Genomic DNA, 21,293 nt, shown 5'->3' on the forward strand with positions numbered 1-21,293 from the left:
GGCATGGTAAGTTGATGGCGGTGAAACGGAGGAATGGGCGACAGAACAGGGGCCCTGCGCTGCGAGAAAGGAAGCGTTCGCGTCTATTCGACCGTGCCCTGTCGTCGCATGAGATCAAAAAGTGTAACACAGCATTTATAGACTTTTGGGCGCCCACCAGACAGGCGTGTGTCGGCTCTGCAGAAGCAATTTAGGATCAGGGTCCAGCCTCGATCTCCCTCCCGGCGCGGCTAAGCCAACGGTTCAATTGCCCCGATGCACATTGCACCGGCCCTCGTCTTTTCTTTTATCGCTGCCATTCCCTCGACGTTCCCGTATTTACGCTCGTCCCTGACGCCCCCAGCTCTACCGTATGTCGTCAAAGCGAGGTAGGAAGAGGAACGACAACCTCCCCCCCAACCGTGCCCGGGATGTGCAGAGAGCGTTCAGAGCGAGGAGGGCGGCCCACTTGCAGGTACCGTCTCCGCTTTCTATTCCGTCCCATACGCGGGCATGCTGACCACCGCTCACTTGCCTGTCGTAATTAAGGCCATGGAGAAACGGCTCGAGGAAGTGGAGGAGGAGAACACCCGACTGCGGGCAGCGCTGAACCTGCCTCCGGCGAACCGTCCCCCGCTCGGGAAAGGCCCCACGGGCAAAGACAAGCCAAAGATCTTTTCCTCAGCCGGGGCCTCGACGTCCGCCGGATTGGCGTCGCCCCTCGCCTCCAACAGTGGCGCGACGTCGTCCGCCGAGTCGTCGCGAACGAGCTCGCTTTCCCCGTCGGCCATGGCCGCCCAAATCGCATCCCCCACGACCATTCAGGCGATGGATAACGCTGCATGGGACCAGGCTTTCTTACGGGACAGCCGGCCTGACGGCCACGCTTCCCCTGCACCCGCTCCCTATCGCCTGTCCGCCGTCACGCCATCAATGTCCCAGAAATCCCCGTCGCAATACTCCATGTCTACCAACCCGCTGCCATCGACCTCGCGGCAGTCTGTTGGAAACATCTACATTCCGACGGAGCCGCCCAATTACGCCCATACCGCTGATCGCCCACCGCCTCCGAGTGGCGCTTATGATAGCGGGTCGAACTTCCTATTGCGCGACGTCCGGGAGGACAGTCAGCAATATTCGTACTCGCAGCCCGGATTTTCCCCCACTTCCAATCTAGGGTCGCTCCATCACCAGCCCCAAATGTCCGACAGTCCGTCCCTCTCTTCACTCTCAGGGTATCAGCAGCGCGAGCCGGGGTCGGCGCTGTCGAACCTGCCCTATTCACATAGACGTTCAATAACGGAGCCACTGGGCGGCTTCCGAGGGAACGTAGGGCAATACACGGCTCTGCCCCCGACTACCATGCCCCAGCAGCAGGGGGGAGTGCGTCTCTCGCCTCCCACTCGACTGCTCGACGTCCCCCGTGCAGGACACAACCCCGGACTGGCGCGCATCAACCAGCTGCCGTAGCTGGTCTGGTCTGATCGCGCCCTCCGTGTCGCCCAACGACCAGGTGCATGGACATTCTGTCGTCACATCGGACATGGCATAGGTGGTCTCAATAGGTGGAAGAAAATTCTGTATCTCTAATCGATCGATAGTGCTCTGGGTTACTTCGCATTCACATAGATGTACAAGCATTATCCCCGTCTCTCTGCAACTACTGGATATACTAGTTTATTTATTTCGATGTACTCTCTCTGCTGTAACGATAGTGCCGTCCGCGATGTCGGACGCGAGCCTACAACGAGCGCTGTACGTTGCCACCGGCAGGATACGCTGCGGTGACCGAGTCATGGGGAGCGGCGCATCAGGCACGGCTTCACAGCTTCGGCCTCGGTACGGTGCTTCTCATCACGATCCGATCTTACCTCGTTTTGACCTGGCCGCTTTCCTAATGTGGAAGGTGGATCGCTGTCCTTCGCTGCTCCCAGGCCCCGGAGTGAGGCAGCCCTGGCGCCATTAGAACTCGAAGCGGTGGCGACTCGGGGATTCTGCAGATACTCTCTCTGCGGTTAATGTACACAAACACGTGACGCTCTGCCACACCGCGAGGAACGCCGTCTCGCTACACATCGTCCTTAACACAGACCATATCATGTCTCGGATCTTGCTGCTGCATCATCCATACCGAGCATCACGATACAGCGCGTCTACCCAGAGCGGCAGGCCGGGCCAGGTGATTGTCGCGGCGGACCAGAAGGGGCGGCGCCCGGTTGAGGTGCGATCACTGCGCCGCTTCAAGGGAACACCAGTCCACCACCGCGTCTGGTCCATATCGCTCCTTCAGCCATTCATTAGCCTTCTTGAAGTGCCCATTCCCTAGAAAACCTTGGTGGGCACTGAGGGGTGATGGGTGCTGTCCACAGCGTCGATAGTCAGGTCCAAGCTCGCACGATCGTACAAACTAAACTCACCGCACTGGTCAGGATCAGATGCTTTTTCTACAGCCATCTCGGAGGATCAGATCCACGATAGGGCACGATAGACCTGCCATACCTTGTCTAATTTTGCCACACGTTTGGCCGCCCACTTTCCCCAAGCCAGGAAGACGACGCCTCGTCCGTACCCGGCCTTGCCCGAAGACCCGCTAGTGAGATTCGCGCCTCCATATTTATCCACGACATCAACGACTTTGTCCGTGAACTCCTCCCACCCTTTTCCGGAGTGAGAACCTGCGTTTCCCGCTCGGACTGTCAAACACGTGTTCAGCAGCAGAACGCCGTTGTCCGCCCATGCCGTCAAGTTCCTAGGTCGTAAAACATAAGGCGATCCTGGAACATGCGACGAAGAACCTGTCCGAATACTCACCCGTGCTTTGGGGGGGAGAACTCGGGGTACTCGGCTTTAATCTCGGCATATATCTTCGAACGACAGAAGTGAGACCAAGTCTACATGGCACAACACAAGCCCCCCTTACGTTTCTCAATGACGGTGGAACCGCCACACCTGGTGGAACAGAGAAGCAGAGGCCTGTGGATCATTACGGTGGACCATCAGGTACATTGCGAAGGTGACGCTCCCAATGACCCTCACCATGAGCTTGCCCCGGGCCGTGGTAGGGATCTTGTCCGATGATGACGACTTTCAGCTTTCCCAGTGGGGTGCGCGACCAAGCATAGATGTTCCTAGCTAAAATAAAGGTGAAGGTATTTGTGACTCAAATAAGCTTGCAAGACTTACGCGAAGGGAAGACCGAATGGCCCTTGGCGTCCGCGCTGGTAACTCCTTCCTCCCACAAAAATCTTTTCAGGGCGAGGAAGTACGGCTTCTTTATCTCATCTTTGAGTAACTTTAACCTGTCCACAGCAAAATACCTGTAGGAAGCTTTTCGCTTTACGACGACTATGGGACTAACCAACTCATGCCCATCGTCTCGCATTCTAATTCGAGTAGCCTCGTCTGTTCTTCTGATAAGGCTGCCCTGTATGACGCCATAGAAAAGGGTATGGTATTCAAGAGCTGCAGGCCTCCAACTCTGACCACGGGTCGTGTCGATTTGACCTCCACTGAACCGGATTCCTCGGATAAACTCGAGGAGGACCCGGAAGCCGCAAGTTTAGATTTTTTGGGCGCCTTTGACGTGTCAAACATATCCATGAGCGTCCTTTGTCTTTTGACAGAGGAAGCTTTGGCCTTTTGTGTGGAAGATTCCACGGGTTTAACTGTTGATGCTGTAACTTCCGCTTTTGCAATTAGTTCCACCTGGGTGGCCGTTACGACCTCCGAAACATTGGCCTTTGTTTCCAGATCCTCAAGATAGACGATAGGCATAGAGTCTCCCATGGTTAGAGTGAGGAACGAGGACAGAGAGAAGAGATATCCTAAAGAAATGAGAAGCAATATTATTCGTACCGGACGCGTCGAAACGCGTGTCAAGTAATTACAGCGCGTTATTTATCCATGTAGATCCTTATTTGGCTATATTTGGGTTCTCGCGTGCAGCTCGCGTGTTCGCGGCTCTTTACCCACCCGGAAGCGCCTGCCAGTGTAACGCGACGCTATCACCGAAGCCTACTGGATGCATTGGATTCCTTAAACCTTGTATATCACTGTCCTTAATATTTGCCACACTGCCGCGCTCACATTCCTCGCCGTCTCCTCCTGCGTCCAAGTCCACGTCCGGACGTGCAGAACGGAAACAGCAAAGTACTAGGAAAGCCGGACGGAAGCAACTTGCACCGCTGCTAACACATGTGCAGAACGTCGGCCTTCAGGCATCTGCCTCGCTAGACTGGAGCACAAGCTACCAGGCAGGGCCATCTAGGTATGTGAACATACTCTGCACTTGTTCTGCTTCTGACTTCTCATGCCTGTCAGTCCAGGGTCGGTTACTACAGATGAAGAAGACGGTACAGACGTAGAAGACATCACCTCCCGAGGACGGTCGTATGGACAAAACAAGATCACTGCGCGGCCTTCTAGGTTTTCTCGTAACGGGTCTGAGGGACTACATCCTATTGATTCTAGACACTCCCGTGACGGTTCCATCCGTAGGTCCTCCTTCACGCGCTCACGCTCCCCCATGCCTCCTGCGGAATCCATGAATGCCGCCGATATACCGAGGACCTCTTCTCCTTCATGGGCCTCACGTAACCGCCGAACGTCCGATATGTATCTTCTCCCTCCGTCCCTCGATCTCTCATTTCGCTTGCCCTTCTCCGCAAAGCTCTGGACAATTTCTATGGACGCGAGAAAGGCGGGTGAATGTTTCCTGCTTGCTGCGTCCCTGGCGTACGTTACGCAGAAGCTGTCATCCGAACAATTCACGTCTGCGCCAGACATACAAGTTTCCACAGGTTCTCATCCGTGCACGTTCTGGTGTTGCAACATTTCGTTTACATTACCTTCCCAGAACTCCAGCTTCTGATCATGGCATCCGTAACTTACATGATTTGGGGCCATCTTTCATCTGAAAATCCCACTTCCGAGACACATCCGACCCGAGGAGGGACCCTACAGATACCTCGCCCCGCGTCTCCCCGCCCCGGTGATACGCGGGAGAGTAAGCGAATAATATCTGTCTCTCGCAAGGAGTATCAGAGCTTCGTCTGGATGACAGTGCCGAAAAACTACAGGTACGCGATTTTTCTCAAGCCATGGGGTCTGGGAACAAAGGTTTGAAGGTTGAGTCTAGAGAGTCCTCCGATGACGGCATCTGCACAGCCCTTCTTCTAGGTCCACTGACGGCCTCCGCCATGTTGTACTCGTCCGTAAAGATCAGCCTACGACCTGATGGAGACCGTGGCACGTTGCCTTCGACGTGGTTGGTCGAGCCCCCCGCAGCCCTTGAAAATGTTTCATACCCTGGCACCGCGGGGGAAGCCCTTCTTGTTTCCCGCCTTAACGCAGTAAACCTAGCGACACTTTGTTCTACTGTCCTTCTTGTTCATGTATGCGCTTCCTTCTGGGCTGAATACCGCGCTTCAGAGGGTATTGGTAAACCCGAGGGTGAGCGGCGCTCCGTGCCGAGAAGCGAGGCCCGTAAATCGTGGCTGTACGTACTTTTCACGTTCAGCACGACCCTGGCCATGCTGCTTGTGAAGGCGTTGCTAGCGGACGCTGTCTCCCCCATCTGGCAACGTTCGTACCGCTTCCACTAAATTTTTTCCAGGCTTGTTGGCTGAATCACCTGGTCGCCAGACTTGAACTACTTCGATGTCGCCGCTGCCTCGTTGTTCTACCAGTTTGCGATGTACATCTCTGTGCGCCTGGCGCACCGCAGCTTCACCCTCGGCGAGCTCGGTCTGGTGTCTGTTGGCGCGACGGCGCTATTCATGGAGATGGCTAATTTGACGATTGCGAGGGTACGTTTCTTCCAGCCAAAATTTCCAGCGCTCACTTGTAAAGACGTCTTCAGATATGGCCGATGACGACGCCGTACATTAAGACCTACCGCTTGCCGACTCCCCTGCTCATATACCAGATTGCTATGATACCTGGCTCTCTTCTCACCGGCTTCCTGCTTTGTCCGATCCTTGTACTGTCTCGGCATATAGCCCAGCAATCTGTCCGACGTCTTCGCGTTCGACAAGAGCGGATGGGTTATCGCAGATCGTTGGCCTTGGGCTTTTACGGAGGAGCGGCTATCATTATTGGCGGTCTCATCGGCATATGGACGCGCTGGTGTCTACGAAACCGCGACCCTTGGCTATATATCATCTTCTGGCTATTGCAGGGGCGGAAAAAGTGGAGTCGGCCGGCTCTTCTCGCTTACTGGGGTTTATTGGGATCTATCAGCGTAGGTACGTGGAATCGACAGCTAGCAAGGTCCAGGCGGTATCGCTCTATGAACCCGTCGACCGGCACGGCCGAGTCCTTCTCCGTGCCCAACTCCTTTGGCGCGTCGACTCCGCCTGAGGCTAGCGCTCCCGCGACTCCGCCCGCGGCTGGAGGACGGTCTTTCGCCAATCTGCCGAATCTCCCCAATTTTCCGAACGGCGCTCAGATGTCAAGTGCGGCCACGGATTTTCTGGACGCTGCTGACAAACGCGTGCCGACCCTGAGCCTGAATGCAAGGCGCAAGAGTTTCCATCTTCTGGCCGTTGCGATGTTCCTGCCCGGTGTCGCCTTTGACGTAAGGGCATCTTACTTTCTAAAGGAATAACGGAGACTTACAATCCGTTTAGCCTGCGTTCACACATGTCGCGTTTAGTGCCGCCTTTGCGCTGTTCACGTTCGCGGAATACGTCCGCTTCTTCGCATTATATCCTTTTGGGGCGGCTGTGCATTTGTTCATGAACGAGTTCCTTGATCACAAGGACAGCGGAACGGCGATACTTAGTCATTTCTACCTATTGACCGGCTGCGCTGGGTCAGTCTGGCTGGAGGGGTAAGGTTTACTCGGGCGCCGATTTGATCCTTGCTCATCATGATTCACCAGTTCGACACGTTTCCTTGCCTTCACTGGCATTCTTGTGCTGGGTGTCGGAGATGCTGTAGTACGTCGGTGCCTTTATACGCCCGGACCGTAGATCCTGACCATGGAAATAGGCGTCTATAGTGGGTAAGCGAATAGGGAGGCACCGATGGTCCATCACCACACCGAAGACGCTAGAAGGTAGTGCTGGGTTCACTCTGTCAATCGTCGCTTGTGCATGGCTGCTGCAGCTGTGCGGTCTAACGGAGCGGTTCTCGGTGCGCCTCGTATGCCCTTACTTTGAAGCGTAACTGACCGATCACCCCTAAAGATCGTCCGGTACGCAGCGGTCGCGGCTCTGTCCTCCGTTCTAGAGGCTCTGTCGCAGCAGAATGACAATCTAACTCTGCCCCTCTATATGTGGAGCATGCTGGTGATAGCGGATGTATAACGTACCGCAGAATGTACTTGACCTAACTAGAGCTGACGTGTACCTCGGGGGTTGATCTCGACGTTGCCTGGACCCGACGTGTGTGCCGGGCGCCCCCGATGCCTGACAGTGCAGCACCGCCACCAAGATGAAAGTGAGAGTGGTCCATGGCCCGGAGACCGGCCGGGCAACGACGGCCGGAGAGGGGTCCAGATGATGATGTCAGACGGCCGGGGTCGGCCGAGCATGGAGGAGAGCAGTGGTTGGAGCGATGGTGCGCATTCGGTCGATCTGCACTTGCTCGCTGCCTGCTGCCTGCCTGCTCCTTTCCGTTTATTTTCGGTTCCCTTCTGCATGCTTATCCGTACATTCCGCGCTAATCCGCAGATTATTGGCCGCTGACCGCCCTCTGCCAACTGCCTTGGCCGAACCCGCGCCTGAGGACTGAAGAAGCAGAGCGTGTACGCAGAACCGATGGAGAGCAAGGCTAACAAAGAACCTGTCGATGGCAGCCACCCTAACCTCCCATTCTTACCCAGTAATCTCCCTTCTCGCTCCCCACGGATGGCAGTTTCTCAACAAGTATCATCTTCAGTCCCATCAGTACCCGTGCCTTCGAGGAGAGAACCGAAGCGCCCTTCAAGACCATCCACCGCGTCCAGTGCTGAAGGACATTCCAGTGTCTTGCCGTCTGTGATACGAGCAACGACTGCCGCGAGCGAGGCGCGCAGGCACATCCAAGATGAAGGCTTCCGATCAGATGTTGGTACGTCGCGAGTGGGGCAGGATAGTATCTCGGAAGGGGACGGTTCCTTGAGTAACGACGGCGCGTCCGATCGGCGTGCGGGTTCGGAAGAGATTGTACAGTCCGACCTAGGTACGTCACTACACATTCGATCCTTCTGCTCTGCTCTTTCCAACCTGGCACTCTAGGTTGGCTGCCGTCTCCATTCGATGCATCGACCTCTACCTCGGAGCAGTCTGACCCATTCTCGGATTATGCTTCTTCCCATGACACCGTAGAAGCAGATTATGACTGGGCTACATTTATCGAAGCCTATGCCACGGGCAGATGGGATCCCCTCCGAACCCCCAAGCCTCCCAGGTCGCGGCTCGGCGGACACTTTTCTACACCATCGGAGCCCGCTCAGTCGCCGATGCATTTCGATCTGGACGTGCCCGCGCCTAACGAAGTGACGAATCTCCCTTCACCCGGTGAGCAGCGGCAATCACAAGATGCAATGTCATTTTCCGACTGGCAGTTTCTGAATCGTTCAGAACCCCGTTCAGCAGGTTCAAGTATCCAGGTATCCCCGGAAACCCTCGGGGACACACCACCGGAAACGCAGCCCTCAGAAAGCAGCGACTCCGTAGCGACAATGTCAACTACTCGGTCCAGCGCCTCTCATGCCACTGGCTACACCTCCAATAGCGCAGGCAAATCATCACTCTTGGAGCCCAAACCGCGGTTCCCTGTCCCGCTCACTATCAACATGCCCGCTAATCGTTTGCGCAATTCCTTCGCAGACTTTCGTAGCGCCCTAGCTCCTCCTATCGGCCATAGACCTCCAGCGTCCAGCCCTGAGATTGCTACGCATACGGCTACCATGCGGCTGGCTGCCGCACGGATATCGTTGGCTCCACTTGCCTTGCCCTCCCCTGAGCACGAACTAACTGATCCCCTGCGAGGTCATCATGCTATCATCCCAGGGTCACACCCTTCTGACCTTGATATACCCCTTGCATCCCCCGGGGAAGGGCGCAAAACGCGGCTAGGCAGCTTTTGGCAAGGAACGCAGGACGTAGAAGATTCAGAGAACTCTTCGATAGCCCGGGACCCGACCCCTTCCCCGTCTCCGGAGCCCCAAACCACGCAGTCCGAAGGAAATCAGGAAATGCACGGCATGCCGACATTTACCCTTAACCGCCTCCCTCCTGCTACTGCGCCGGTCAAACCGCATCTCGGTGAAGACCATGCGAACGACTACTTCGGAAATGTAGAAACCCCCAATTATAACAGGCAGCCGAAGACGATGCGCACGAGTTCCCTGACGGGTCAAAGACCTTCAGGACCGTACGAGCGACGTCCGTCGGAGCCGGGATTCCAACCGTCAGGTGTCGTCACCGTACCGGCCATTCCGCGCCGCCTGTGCTTGACGCGGCAGACATCATCACCTCTGCCTAATACTCGTGACGGTGCTATCCGTAATGCCAGGGTAGCATCGGATACATTGCCAGGTAAGGCGAGCCGAGCGGCGCGCGAAGAGCAGATGTATGAGGAGCTAGGGTACCTGGCGCCTCCCAATCCGCCTGATGAGTTGGAGCGACGGCGGGCCTTGTACAAGTAAGGGTTATCGCAGACATATAGTGTGGCGGTAAACTGACTCGCCCGCAGGTTCAACATTTGGGATACGAAAAGTGATGCTAATTTTGATCGTATCGTCCATCTGGCAAAACTTGTTTTCAGCACGAAAATTGTAGCGTTGTGCTTGGTTGACGGGAACAACCTGTAAGTGCTACCTGTGATCCGTGCGTGTGTGCATGAGATGATTTCTCGGTTTTAGATGGGTGAAATCAGAATGTAAGTCATGAAGCGTCTGTAGCAATTCCTCGTTTTTTTCAACGATATTCCTTCTAGCTGGCATAGGAAAACGTGAATTCTATCCGCGCCCCATGAGCTTCGGTGCCCATGTTCTTCTCCAGCGGTCAGTGAATTCCGGATACTATAATCCCTGATACCGCGACTCATTTGCACGCGTAGCGGGGACGAACCGACGGTTGTCCTTGATACCACGCAAGATTGGAGATTCTCCCAAAACGTGACCACTACTTATATCCTATAGGCCTCACAATTAATGTCCGTTTCTAGCCTTTGGTCACTGGACAACCCTACGCACGATTCTATGCGGGGGCACCTCTACGGACGCAAGACGGATATAATGTCGGAACGTAAGCCCATCAGCTAGACTGGTTTATTGTGATCCAATATCTCCCGTGCTGACTTGATGGTTTCAGATTAAGTCTTGTGGATGACGTCCCCCATAGAGACTTCAGCCCACGGCAAAGGCATACATTAAAGGAGTTCGCCGTGAGTACAAACTTGTATTTTGCCTATGGACATCGACAGACCTTTTCGGTAGGCTATTGCAATGCGAGAGATGGAGCTGTGGAGAGACAAAATTCAACTAAGGATTCGGGATCGTATCCAGAATTCGGTGGGTTGCAGCCCCAGATATGAGAATCCTTTCCTTGCTCATGTACAATGTAGATGGAGCAATTCACTCGAGAATGCCTGGAAATTGATACAGAAGGCAGCAAAGAGTCTCCGAATAGTCTATTTGGTTCACAGTCCATGGAGAAGATCTATGACCGCGCAGCTAAATTGGTCAAGCGCACATTGGATGTGGAGTATGCGACGGTGATGGACGTGTCGCACTGCGAGGTATTGGAGACAATGAGTGCAGAAGCTTCTATATCCGTGGTCACGTACAGTGCGGACTCCCATTCGGGCGCCGTCCATCACCAGCTGTCAGCCCCGGAATACGCGCAATTGTCGGAATTCTTCAGCAAGTATCCAGATGGTAAAATCTCCGATGGCGTAGTGCCACCTCCACTGCGTACCTTCCTAGCCACGCGCATACAATATGCTCTCAGTAAGATTATTAGGTTGCTTGAAGGTCGTTTTCCTCATGTACCTTGTCAGCTGTTCCCATCTTCAACATTGATAAAAGGCCTTTCGCCTTACTATGCGCTTACACGACTTCCGAACCCAGAAGGCGCTATGTAAGTACCGCTGATGTCATTTCATGGGTGGCACTGAAGTCGCCTCAGTTGGAGGGTCATGAACTTTCGTACCTGAGGGCAATCGGTAAGAGTTCACTCTATATCAGCCACAATACTTGTTACGAGCAAAGATATCCCTATAGGTGTTATTATCCTATCCGCTGTGCTAAAGCGAAGGATGATTTTAGCGGATAAAGCTAAAAGCTTATTCATCTCGAAGTACGTATGTAGCTTGTCGTGCTCTGTTTGACCATCTAACACATCGTCAGCATCTCTCACGAGTTACGGACGCCATTACATGGTGTATGTCCCGTTGGTACCCACTTGCGTCCTTACTGATGTGATGTAGATCTTGGCAGCGGCTGAGTTGCTGGCTGATTCCCCTCTCAACCATAGCCAAGTGTCGTTCTTGCAGACTGTCCGGGCGTGCGGCACTTCTCTCGTCGAAACCGTGAACCATGTTCTGGACTTCACCAAGCTAAGTGGGAATTCGAAAGCTGGTGGCGTCGAGAACGTCATACCACCGACCAAGTGAGTCTTCGCATATCCTTAAACCAACTTTTCTTAATTGTTGCGAAAAGGGTAAATGTCATGACATTAGTGGAAGAGGCTGTCGAGGGATGCTGGATAGGTTACAAGGCCAGAATGGCGTCGTTGGCCGAGTCCGAGATTGGCAGCGTCTATTCACCTCCGAAGCTCGATGATGGGCAGATCACTCCTGGAAACGTTCCACCTGTGAATCCACATGTTGAGACGGTTGTAGACATCGGCAAGCGCCCATCTGTGAGTGTCGCAATGGACTCGCTAAATCGTGGTCCGCTGAACCCCGAATTAGGGTTGGATCCTTAAATGCGAGAAGGGGGGCCTTCGTCGCGTGCTGATGAATATCTTCGGGAACAGTCTCAAGTTTACGACTGTATGCGAGATTCCGCTGATTCATACAACCTATACTGACCATGCGTTAAGGATGGTTTTGTCCATGTGGTCCTCCGTCAAGTCTCACAAGTGTCGGAAAAGGAAGTGAAGATTGAGCTCTCCGTCTCTGACACAGGAAAGGTAGGGTTTCGGGCTCGCCGCTGACTTGTCAAGATGACTTACTGTTCTTTAGGGGATCAGTCAGAATTTCTTGAAGGTATCTCATCCAGAATGCGTATATTCCTACCGGATATTCACGTTCCCTCCAGAATCAACTATTTCACCCATTCTCTCAAGAAAATCCTCTTCAGACTGGCACTGGGTTGGGCCTAGCAATAGTTAACAGCATAGTTCGATCACCGAGCTTCAATGGCAACATCGACGTATGGAGCGCGGAAGGAGTCGGAACAGAAATTAAGATCACTTTCACGACTGAAGTTGCGGAGGACGATGGGTCGGACCCTCTTCAAGATCCGGACTTCCCTATCTCTGGCGACAAGGAAGCTCAACGCAAGATCTCCTTGGTAGGGTTTGGCAGCTCCCATAGAGGCACACAACTCTTGCGCAGTGTTTTGTCAACGTACCTCGTTACGTGGTGGGGATTCGAAGTCCAGGATGACGACATAGAGCATTCCGACCTCGTTATTACGAATGAAGACCTCGCTCCCATTATCTCAGCCACCAGGCGGAGGGATATCAGTCGGGCATTCATTATCCTTTCGTCCCACCGAGGTGATCCCCAGCTCATGGCAATAGTCAGCCATTATGAGCAGGTGGGCGGCTTCTGTCGTCTAATCTACAAGCCAGGCGGCCCTTCACGGCTTCGTCTCGCTCTCAAGCTGTGCATCCGCGCTCTCAAGATTGTCCGGCAACCCAGGGACGGTGATGACCAGGACCTCAGGTCAAGTTTTGATCAAGCGAACCAAGATGCCCTACTTGGTCCAACATCCCCGTATAGCACGCTGCCGCGACGAAATTCGGAAGAAGCTCGCAGGCGGTCTAACACTTTGCCCAGGCCTCCACTTGGCAATCGAGCTGCCACCGTTCATCCTCTCGCGACAGTACGGATGTCAGGCACCCCCATGGCTGAGGAACTTGAAATGGCGGAACCCAGTGTTCGCAGTCCACTTTCGGCGCATTCAGCGCATGGAAGCCACGACGAAGGGCAAGAGACATCGATTCCTACTATCCCCATAGGCGGCTGCGGCACCCTATTGAAATCTTCTGTTGGGACAGTAGCTGCTGCTGATAAACTGCGAGTCCTTGTGGTTGAAGACAATAGTATTCTTCGAAACCTCCTGTAAGCTCCGGTTGTTATCCGTGTGAGCTTCTAGCTAAATTAGACTTCTCAGACTGAAGTGGTTAAAGACTAAGGTAAAGCTGAGCGACATTCAATGTACGTGAGACTGGCTTACATTCATTTTAGGGCTACGAATTCAAGGATGCTGTCGATGGTCGAGACGGCGTTCGAGTCTTCGAGTCTGAAGGTCATTTTGAGTACGTCTCCCGCAGTCTCAGTTTATGCAATAAATGACATGTGTTGTTGCGCAGTGTGGTTCTTTTAGATTTATCAATGCCAGTGCTGGATGGTATGTTTCATTGGCTACTGCACGACGCGCATTAGCTAATCCTACCTCAGGCATTGGTGCAACAGCTGAAATGCGAAAAATCGAAGCTGGACGCAGAAGTGCATTACCTAACCCGCAGGATTTCCGCCCAGCGCGGATCCTAGCTTTAACGGGTATGTCGTCTCTGGAAGACAAGCGCAGGGCTTTCGAGGCTGGTGTTGATGGATAGTATGTGGCCTCATTTATCCTTGCTGGATTGTCATTGACATTATCTAAATCAGCCTTGTTAAGCCCGTTGCATTCAAGACGCTCGACCATATGTTCCGAGAACTTGGCATTTCATAAACCCATAGGCTACGACGACAATCCGGACAGTCGAACCTGCCGCTCCATCTACTTTATTATCGCAGTCTTGAGCCTGTACATAATGTATGCGCATTCACTATCATATCCGGCACCTCTGTATCGTACTATTACATTTTGCATATTTTGCTCGGAACATCTGTATCCCTTAGTTCTTCCTATATCTTCCCTGCAGTAGATGTACGGTCGCCTAAAGAGGGACCTTGTGTACCTGCTTTTCCTCACGGGGTTTGCGAGGCCATACAATAGATCACATGTGTGAACACTTGATATCTTGAGGAAGAGCAGTCCCTGCATAAACTATCCAAAAGAAGAGGATCGGTCATGCATCGTTCATGGCATGCAGCCTGAGGATGATCCTCGCCCTGGATTGCCAGGGCCGTTGCCTGATGTCCTCAGTCCTGAACTGCGTCCGTCGGATCCTACAAGCCCAGGCCGTTCCAACCTCAGAACATCGATCAGTGGCCGCCTTCATTTACCGGGTTACGGCGCCCGGTCCTGAGCAGAATAGCGGCAGGAAACGCGCCGGGGAGAGGAGACCTCAGACCGGTGGCGGTCTCGCGAGAGCACTCCGAACTGTGGTGCAGGCTTGCTCCCTGGTACCTTGAATTTCAGTATCACATGCGTACGAACAGCATATTCGTATGGCAGATGGCCATGGTACCAGACATGCCTATTGCTCACCCTACCGGACTTGGATCAGCCAGACGCATAGATGCCAGGCTGCCCCTACTAAGTACACTCAAAATGCTATGCTGACAGCGTGGAGATTCAGCTCGAGCATGGGTTCGATGGAGCTAGGGAGGCTGCAAGACTCACAGAACTGACCCTCCCGTCTTGAGCTTGAACTTGCAAAGAACGCCGCGGAGACTGGATCTCTCCTCCCGCGTGGCATCCTCCGATGTGGCATCCTGATAACCACCGGTGAACCAGAGATTACACAGTGCAGAATGTATAGACAAGGATTGCCAGCACGCGTCAGTACGTCCGCAATATTGAGCAGGCTGGAACTGCTCTCCGATGCAACTTTCGTAAACAATTCATCTAGCTTCTACCCTTCAGTACAGCAACCAAAATTACACATAATGATACAGGATGTCCCGCAAGGGATAATTTTCGACTAACAGGTCCCGTCCTCAATATCACACCCATGCAGCCACCTCCGTCTCAGCGCGGCTCTCTTCCCGGTGCTTCTTCAATAGCCGGTCAAGAGCCTCACGCTGGCCAACCTCGAGCTCTCCTGACTGGATGCCTGAGTGGTAAATTCGGAGTAACGAGTCGACGTCGTCCATTGATTGTGTGCGGACGTCAGCAAGCTCCTTGATTTTGGCAGTGGCATCCTTGATCTGTGGGGAAGACGGTCGATCAACTCGCCCATAACCTGAAGTTCGCTCGGAACGTACCTGCTCATCGGTGAGCTTCAATCCAAGCTGCTCAACACGGGACTTGACAGCATTCCAACCAGTCAACCGATGGCTATGGGACACATTCGGATTAATAACTAGTATATCCGCAGACATAACCCTAACCCACCCAATGGAAACGTAACGCGTGAGACCGAAGTCCTCGGGCTTCAAGATCTCGTATGTGCTCGGGTTGTTGAGGATAGCCTTGGCGTGGATGCCAGCCTTGTGCGTGAATGCACAGTAACCACTATTGATCGATCAAATGCATGAGCAACTCTCAGCATTACGGGAGCAACCAGTACTCACGTGATAGGGTTCATGAAAGGAACGTTGACCTCGACGGCCTCAGCGACCAAGTTCTCGATCTCACGGAGCATAGGGAGGTTGTACTTGGACTTGACGTATTCAGGGTTTGCGGCGTAGAGGCAAGCAACGAGCCCACCAAGAGGGGTGATACCGACGCGTTCACCGATACCCAAAACGGCTGAGCAAGATATATCAATGTTCTGAGAAGAGGAAGCCACGGTAAGGCTAACTCACAGGTATCGATGTGGGTAGCACCAGCTTCGAGAGCACAGTATGCGTTCGCGATGGCTGGACCGCGATCTTAGATTAGAGTCTACGGGTGAAGGGGCATGACATCTTACCCATGCCAGTATCGTTGTGAAGGTGGACCTCGATGTCGCAGCCGACAACACCACGCAGTGTGCGGACGAGCTCATACACTTGTCTGGGGTTTGCACAGCCAACGGTGTCAGCAATACCAACCCGGTTGACGCCGATCTTATCTACGGTCTGGTATATCGACAGGAGGTCGACGAGGTCGGAACGGAAGGAATCTTCCGTGGAGAACCGGACCTCGATGCCCTTGCTCTTGACAAAGTTGATGACCTCGATGGCGGTCTTGGTGATATAGGCCATGTCCTTGCCGTGCGAGAATTCGCGGAGGAACGACGAGGTGCCAATAACGACGTCCACGCCGTCCACACCAGTTTCTACAGCGATACGAGCATCGTCCATGTGACACCGGATGTGCGTGAGGACCTTGGCCTTTAACCCGAGCTTGCAGATGGCTTCGCAGTCCGCGCGGGACTGTTCCGAGGCGGCGGGGGACGTGAGCTCGAGGTATTCGACGCCGAACGCATCGAGCGCCTTGGCGATGGCGATTTTGGTCTTGGTGTCGAAGAAAGCGTTGGCGAACTGCTCGCCCTCTGTCCATAAGCAATCATCCCACCTAATCAGTGACGTCACTAAACGAGAGAATATGAAGTCCCGCGCACCTCGTAGAGTGGACTCGATGATTTTGAAGTTGGAGACGTTGTTCAGAAAGTCGGAAGCACGGGGTGCGTAGGGGTTTCGCCGTTGTTGAGGTGCAGTAGAACCATTGACACCGTTCGTGTGTCCGTTCACACCGTTAACGCCATTGACCTTGGGCTTGTTAGACAGGTCGACCGAGACCATCTCGTTACGGTCGGTCGCAACATTGTCACCGTTTTGACAGGGGCACATTTTGGGGGAGCAGGTGGGGGAACGAAGGGATGGGGGGATCGAGGAGGAGGTCGAGGTATAAAACTTAGGGAGTGGATTCGAGTCATGGCTACTTTTGTATGCTGTAATTAATGGATTATCCTCGGCACTTTCCGGCGCTCTTCGGCCGATCATCACACTGATGTAAGCAAATCTGGTGCCTCCACTCATATTTCCCTTGTGAATTGCGACTAGGAACGTTCTGGTCTGCTGCTAAGAAAAACGTACAACAGCCGGCGACAGAGAAAGCTTAACATCTATAGCAACCGTGCTTCATTGCTTCAGCATTATCTTGAAGAGACTATGTCCAGCATTTCAGATCCGATTCCCTTCCGGCCAGTGACTGAGATAAGCGAAAGCTAACTAGACAACGAAACAGTAAAGCGTACAACACTATCAAGCGAACGTAGATGAGAGCAGCGGGACTACAACGCAACCAGCAAAAGAGAGCGAGGGCTAGCCTAAGCAAGCTTAGCCAGCGAGATCTGGTTCTTCGTCACGTCAGTCGAGAAGTAGGCGTTCTTGAGGAACACATCTCCAACCTATATCGAAACGATCAGTATCATGAGTTTGACCGCCAATGGCGATAACACAATTACTTACCAGCCATTCCGTAGCGGCGCCGATCTGTCCGGATGAAATACCAGAGACGCAGTCGCCGGTCAAGTCATTGGGGTCGAGAGGCTGGAAGGCCAAGTCACGGGGGTCGATCGCGAAGGAGGTTCCGCCGAAGGACAGAGCAAGGCTGGTGGTGGTCGTGCACGGGATGGTAAAACCACCTTGGCCGTCAGACTTGGCACCAGGGATGGCTTGGTGGACGGCGGTGGCATCCTGAGGGGGAGCGATGATCAGAGTGGTGCCGGTGTCGAGGATAGCAGTGCGGCCAGTCAGTCCGAGGTCCTTGCCATCAGCGGTGATCGAGTCCATGGCACCTTCCCAGAAGCCCTGGGTGTTGACATTGTCGAAAGTAGTCAGGGTGCTGGCGTCGATTTTGGTCTCGTCGATGCCACCGAAGGTGATCTCACCGTCGTTCTTCTGGTCAGCGAGACGGGAGATCTTGTAGGAAGTAATAGCGTCGTTGATGAGACCCGCCTTAGCCAGGGACTCGACGGGAGTGAGCGTCTTCTGCTCAGACAGGGTCTACGCGTGGCTAGATCAGCACGCGCTCGAGGGTTCGAGGGACTTGAACTTACCGACTGAGCCAAGCCCATGAGACCGTCGAAGGGAACCTGGTCGCTGGAGAAATCCTGGGTCTCTTGCGTAGCAACACCGAAGGTGTGCGCATTCAACGCAAGGCCAGCAACATTGATATTATCAGTGACGATATTACCGGCAACAGCACCGCTTCCGTAGGTGACCTGGAAGGGGTTCCCAGTGTCCTTGAAAGAAGAGGAACTCTGCGACCCGAGGAAAGTGTGATTGCCCTAAGAAACGAAGCATGAGCTATTGACGAGAGGTAGACATTCGACGAACGTACGCATCCACCACCAGCCGTCGACTGGCACTGCTCCGATCCCACCCAAAGGTCGGCAGAACCAGAGTCCATTAGGAGCTTGAAGTCCCTAGGCGGGGTGCCCATCTGGACGGTCGCGATGTATCCGACATCGTTGGCCTCAATGTCGAGGCCAAGGGAGTTGTCGGCAGTGGGCGCGCCTGCGGCCGTCAGACCACCGTTCTCAAGAGCCTGGAGATCAACCTCGCTGAAGCCAGCACCTGCGCTCGAGGAGGCAGCGGCAGCAGAGCCAGATGCAGTAGCGTTGCCATTACCAGCAGCAGCTCTGCGGGACAAATCTCAACGCGGAATCCATACGGACGTGCAGGCAAACTCACCCTTTGCCCTTGCCATTGCTCCCCTTGGCATTGCCCTTCGCCTGTTGCTTACCAGCTGCCTGGGCATTGTTGCCATTGCCAGTGAGCAACCCGATGAGGTCGTCGATGGAGAACGCCTCGTTGGAATCCGCCACGGCGCTGTTTGTCTTCGCAGTCGACTTGACCATCTTGGCCTTGGCGGAAGCAACACCGCTTCGGTCGTAGCGCTTCGTGGGCCTCTTAGAGCCAGGGCCGTACGGGAGCAGGTACATCCTCTTGCGGAGGTTCGCCTCGAGTTCGGTGTCATTAGGGGCGATTCGTCCGGTCATACGCGCCAGACGGCGGTGACCGCGGTTCATGTGCTGCTGCAAGAGCTAGACAGACCATTACCGTAAGGCTGTATCCTCCTAAACCCATTGCATAATACCCACCATTTGAGGGTGTACATCACCCCGAGCCTGGTGCACACGCTTGAGGGGTAGCGTGACCAGTCCCGCATTCCGCTTCACCGGGTGCGCGTCGACTTGGGAAGACGACAACGCGACGAGTAAGCTTGCCAGAAGCAGAGAAAACGAGAGTCCGAGCTGCATGGTGCCTGCACTTGATGTTTACTGTCTGAATACCTAACGCTTCAAGCCAACAAAGGGGACCGGAGAATGAATGGAAGAAAAGGTAAAAAGAAAGAAAATCAAGGACCCGGCCTCGAGAGAAACTAGCGGAAAGCAAGGGGAAGATGGACCATGGAACGCAGACTGATCTTGCTTTTATACATCTGCTGCGGAAGCCGGCAAGCGGCCAATGCATAGACTTCCTTGTTGCCAAGTATGGCTTCCAAATAAGCCGTAGGTGGCAACGGCCTAAGTAATGGACCCACGTGTGCCCCCATTGTCGCTTCAGCGCTAGCTATTCAAGCCGCAGGTTGTGGCATAATTCGTAGAGAAAGACACAAAAAACAGACAGTCTACTCATACGCTGATGGATTTGCTTTCACAAAGGTCAGTAGTTTGGGCACTTGAGCGCAGGGTACTGTGGCAAGTCTTTCGTTTAAGCGGTTCCTCACTTGGCGTCGTGGCGACCGTGCGCTGCCAACGATCACATCCGGCAGCACGGGATCACATCTAACTACAGTCCGTGGTGCATTCCTCGCAGGTGGCCTTCAATTGGTCAACGTAAGGCGGAGGGAATGGGAAGAGAGGTGCATCAGGCTTGCATCTGATTGACTCGAATGGCAAGCCCTTACAAGCCGCGCATCAATCTCTGACCGAGCATGATGGATGAGAACACGCTATGTTAGGAACAACCAGTACATAAATACCCCAAGAAAGAATATATCAGCTAATCATAGTCGCGCCTTAGCCGCAGCATCATCGACTTCCACGTTCAGAGGTCTCAGGTCGCGGTCGATGTTCTCAGTGGCATCCCTGTACAGGTCCGCCTGCAAGGTCGGATAGCATATGTGAATAAGGCATGAATAGGCTACTCTAGTACCCACCTTGATCAAGCCCCAGACGCCGCCTTTCGCGAGGGCACCCACCCGCTCACCGACTTCCTGAGCTGCCTTGAGGACATCTGCGGTGTTGCCGCTAACAAGATAATCAACCAGTCCAGCGTCTCGCGCCTCCTGCGGAGTAAACCTATGGCCTTCCAGTGCAATGTTGCGCTGCAGCCGCACATCTCCGAACTTGGCTCGTAAGACGGCTGCGAAGGAGAATGGCCAGGGCGAACCGAAGTGCACCTGTATTCAAGGTGTGATATTCATTGTCAGTAGGAGTGTTATCCAGCAAAGGTAGCACGCTCACCTCGTTCATGCACATCCATGCATTTCGTTTGCTACCATCCGTCATGACACGGTAGTCACAGGCCAGACTGAGCATCATTCCGCCGGCGAAGCAGTGCCCGTTAATGGCAGCGATTGTAGGGACTAACGACCGTCAGAAGCACGTCAACGGAGTAGCAGACCCTACGCATACTGGGAAATAGGAGCAGTCGTTTCAAGAAGGGATTGAATATTTCTATAAATCGCCGGTCAGTACCCGACTGTACGTAGCAGCAAACACCGTGAGCTTACGTGGAAAGAAGTTCGGGTCACCCACGATGCGGGCGAAATCAAGCCCTGGGTCGTACAACAATCAGACATGTAGTCCAATATAGAGAATTCTTATTCGCTCACCGTTGCTGAAGAACTTGTCCTGTTTAGTGTTCCCCACAATGATCAGAGCACCCTTCCCGCCTTCCTTGTCTTTGGCTGCTACGGCCTTCCGTCTGTCATCCCTCCAGTGTCTCTCCACTGCGTCCAGTGCAGGCTTCAGCCCCTTCTCCACCAGAAGCTGCGTGAGCCGGCTGTCGTCCCCATTATGCAATTCTAGAATCCAGATGGAAGACGTAGCTGTATAGAACGAGTCGTCTGAGTAAGGCGCGTTTTAGATGAAAGCATTCCTCGCGTACGAACGGTGGGTTAAGGTCAAGAGCGGCTCGCCGCCAACCGGTAATTGTAGGGGATAAGACATGATGGCGAGAGGGGGCAATTGATCAGGTTGATACCGATGCGGCAGTCCAGCATGCAGATCTTATAATGAGAGCATTCCTCGATGACTGTCTTCAGGCTCGGGGTGAGACCGCATGACGATCCGGGGAAGGCGGAAACATGTGAATAT

The 21,293-nt window shown here is 53.9% G+C and overlaps 6 protein-coding genes across 6 annotated transcripts; 2 read left to right on the top strand and 4 right to left on the bottom strand.

Moving 5' to 3' along the window:
• The first annotated feature begins 183 nt into the window (after window positions 1-183).
• GLOTRDRAFT_122681 (uncharacterized protein) lies at window positions 184-1,719 on the top strand. Its single transcript, XM_007870814.1, has 2 exons — window positions 184-454; window positions 529-1,719. The coding sequence occupies exons 1-2, from the start codon at window positions 353-355 to the stop codon at window positions 1,447-1,449; spliced, it is 1,023 nt and encodes a 340-aa protein (XP_007869005.1). The 5' UTR covers window positions 184-352; the 3' UTR covers window positions 1,450-1,719.
• A 487-nt stretch (window positions 1,720-2,206) lies between these two features.
• Window positions 2,207-3,573, bottom strand: GLOTRDRAFT_46417 (uracil-DNA glycosylase; the record flags this gene model as incomplete). Its single annotated transcript, XM_007870479.1, has 8 exons — window positions 2,207-2,338; window positions 2,397-2,423; window positions 2,479-2,728; window positions 2,791-2,843; window positions 2,900-2,952; window positions 3,016-3,111; window positions 3,163-3,278; window positions 3,338-3,573. The coding sequence occupies 8 exons, from the start codon at window positions 3,571-3,573 to the stop codon at window positions 2,207-2,209; spliced, it is 963 nt and encodes a 320-aa protein (XP_007868670.1).
• Window positions 3,574-6,347: 2,774 nt separating this feature from the next.
• On the top strand, window positions 6,348-14,140 carry GLOTRDRAFT_117464 (uncharacterized protein). Its single transcript, XM_007870815.1, has 31 exons — window positions 6,348-6,556; window positions 6,609-6,811; window positions 6,863-6,920; window positions 6,973-7,116; window positions 7,170-7,283; window positions 8,055-8,058; window positions 8,202-8,483; window positions 8,547-9,612; window positions 9,664-9,777; window positions 9,833-9,849; window positions 9,907-9,973; window positions 10,030-10,087; window positions 10,138-10,217; window positions 10,284-10,356; window positions 10,409-10,483; window positions 10,537-10,921; window positions 10,972-11,051; window positions 11,100-11,136; window positions 11,195-11,270; window positions 11,321-11,354; window positions 11,401-11,582; window positions 11,633-11,834; window positions 11,887-11,967; window positions 12,018-12,107; window positions 12,160-12,183; window positions 12,236-13,266; window positions 13,319-13,340; window positions 13,393-13,463; window positions 13,518-13,555; window positions 13,606-13,762; window positions 13,816-14,140. Exons 1-31 carry the CDS (start codon window positions 6,428-6,430, stop codon window positions 13,877-13,879), a joined length of 5,058 nt encoding a protein of 1,685 aa, XP_007869006.1. The 5' UTR covers window positions 6,348-6,427; the 3' UTR covers window positions 13,880-14,140.
• A 743-nt stretch (window positions 14,141-14,883) lies between these two features.
• On the bottom strand, window positions 14,884-16,904 carry GLOTRDRAFT_112070 (homocitrate synthase). Its single transcript, XM_007870816.1, has 7 exons — window positions 16,584-16,904; window positions 15,951-16,514; window positions 15,844-15,897; window positions 15,610-15,787; window positions 15,431-15,550; window positions 15,301-15,373; window positions 14,884-15,243 (listed from the first exon to the last, which is right to left on the bottom strand). The coding sequence occupies exons 1-7, from the start codon at window positions 16,810-16,812 to the stop codon at window positions 15,040-15,042; spliced, it is 1,422 nt and encodes a 473-aa protein (XP_007869007.1). The 5' UTR covers window positions 16,813-16,904; the 3' UTR covers window positions 14,884-15,039.
• A 52-nt stretch (window positions 16,905-16,956) lies between these two features.
• On the bottom strand, window positions 16,957-19,459 carry GLOTRDRAFT_64475 (acid protease). Its single transcript, XM_007870817.1, has 6 exons — window positions 19,071-19,459; window positions 18,661-19,013; window positions 18,308-18,608; window positions 18,024-18,254; window positions 17,434-17,970; window positions 16,957-17,372 (listed from the first exon to the last, which is right to left on the bottom strand). The coding sequence occupies exons 1-6, from the start codon at window positions 19,227-19,229 to the stop codon at window positions 17,292-17,294; spliced, it is 1,662 nt and encodes a 553-aa protein (XP_007869008.1). The 5' UTR covers window positions 19,230-19,459; the 3' UTR covers window positions 16,957-17,291.
• A 338-nt stretch (window positions 19,460-19,797) lies between these two features.
• GLOTRDRAFT_112072 (ClpP/crotonase) lies at window positions 19,798-21,234 on the bottom strand. Its single transcript, XM_007870818.1, has 7 exons — window positions 21,089-21,234; window positions 20,810-21,025; window positions 20,708-20,752; window positions 20,610-20,651; window positions 20,439-20,560; window positions 20,132-20,374; window positions 19,798-20,074 (listed from the first exon to the last, which is right to left on the bottom strand). Exons 1-7 carry the CDS (start codon window positions 21,144-21,146, stop codon window positions 19,979-19,981), a joined length of 822 nt encoding a protein of 273 aa, XP_007869009.1. The 5' UTR covers window positions 21,147-21,234; the 3' UTR covers window positions 19,798-19,978.
• Window positions 21,235-21,293: the final 59 nt, after the last annotated feature.

The sequence above is a fragment of the Gloeophyllum trabeum genome (assembly GCF_000344685.1).
Source record: "Gloeophyllum trabeum ATCC 11539 unplaced genomic scaffold GLOTRscaffold_00012, whole genome shotgun sequence".
Taxonomy (NCBI): domain Eukaryota; kingdom Fungi; phylum Basidiomycota; class Agaricomycetes; order Gloeophyllales; family Gloeophyllaceae; genus Gloeophyllum; species Gloeophyllum trabeum.

Excerpts from the sequence above, each read along its gene's own strand:
- GLOTRDRAFT_122681 (XM_007870814.1), top strand. The coding sequence starts at position 353 with ATGTCGTCAAAGCGAGGTAGGAAGAGGAACGACAACCTCCCCCCCAAC. Across the intron at positions 455-528 it reads GGAGGGCGGCCCACTTGCAG|GCCATGGAGAAACGGCTCGA; the intron begins GTACCGTCTCCG and ends GTCGTAATTAAG.
- GLOTRDRAFT_117464 (XM_007870815.1), top strand. The coding sequence starts at position 6,428 with ATGTCAAGTGCGGCCACGGATTTTCTGGACGCTGCTGACAAACGCGTG. Across the intron at positions 11,835-11,886 it reads ACATCGGCAAGCGCCCATCT|GGTTGGATCCTTAAATGCGA; the intron begins GTGAGTGTCGCA and ends ACCCCGAATTAG. Across the intron at positions 11,968-12,017 it reads ACAGTCTCAAGTTTACGACT|GATGGTTTTGTCCATGTGGT; the intron begins GTATGCGAGATT and ends CCATGCGTTAAG.
- GLOTRDRAFT_112070 (XM_007870816.1), bottom strand. The coding sequence starts at position 16,812 with ATGTGCCCCTGTCAAAACGGTGACAATGTTGCGACCGACCGTAACGAG. Across the intron at positions 15,898-15,950 it reads TCACAACGATACTGGCATGG|CCATCGCGAACGCATACTGT; the intron begins GTAAGATGTCAT and ends ATCGCGGTCCAG. Across the intron at positions 15,244-15,300 it reads TGAAGCTCACCGATGAGCAG|ATCAAGGATGCCACTGCCAA; the intron begins GTACGTTCCGAG and ends TCTTCCCCACAG.
- GLOTRDRAFT_64475 (XM_007870817.1), bottom strand. The coding sequence starts at position 19,229 with ATGCAGCTCGGACTCTCGTTTTCTCTGCTTCTGGCAAGCTTACTCGTC. Across the intron at positions 18,255-18,307 it reads CGACGGCTGGTGGTGGATGC|GGCAATCACACTTTCCTCGG; the intron begins GTACGTTCGTCG and ends TTCGTTTCTTAG. Across the intron at positions 17,971-18,023 it reads TCATGGGCTTGGCTCAGTCG|ACCCTGTCTGAGCAGAAGAC; the intron begins GTAAGTTCAAGT and ends AGCCACGCGTAG.
- GLOTRDRAFT_112072 (XM_007870818.1), bottom strand. The coding sequence starts at position 21,146 with ATGTCTTATCCCCTACAATTACCGGTTGGCGGCGAGCCGCTCTTGACC. Across the intron at positions 20,561-20,609 it reads ACGACTGCTCCTATTTCCCA|TCCCTACAATCGCTGCCATT; the intron begins GTATGCGTAGGG and ends GACGGTCGTTAG. Across the intron at positions 20,075-20,131 it reads GCGTCTGGGGCTTGATCAAG|GCGGACCTGTACAGGGATGC; the intron begins GTGGGTACTAGA and ends CCGACCTTGCAG.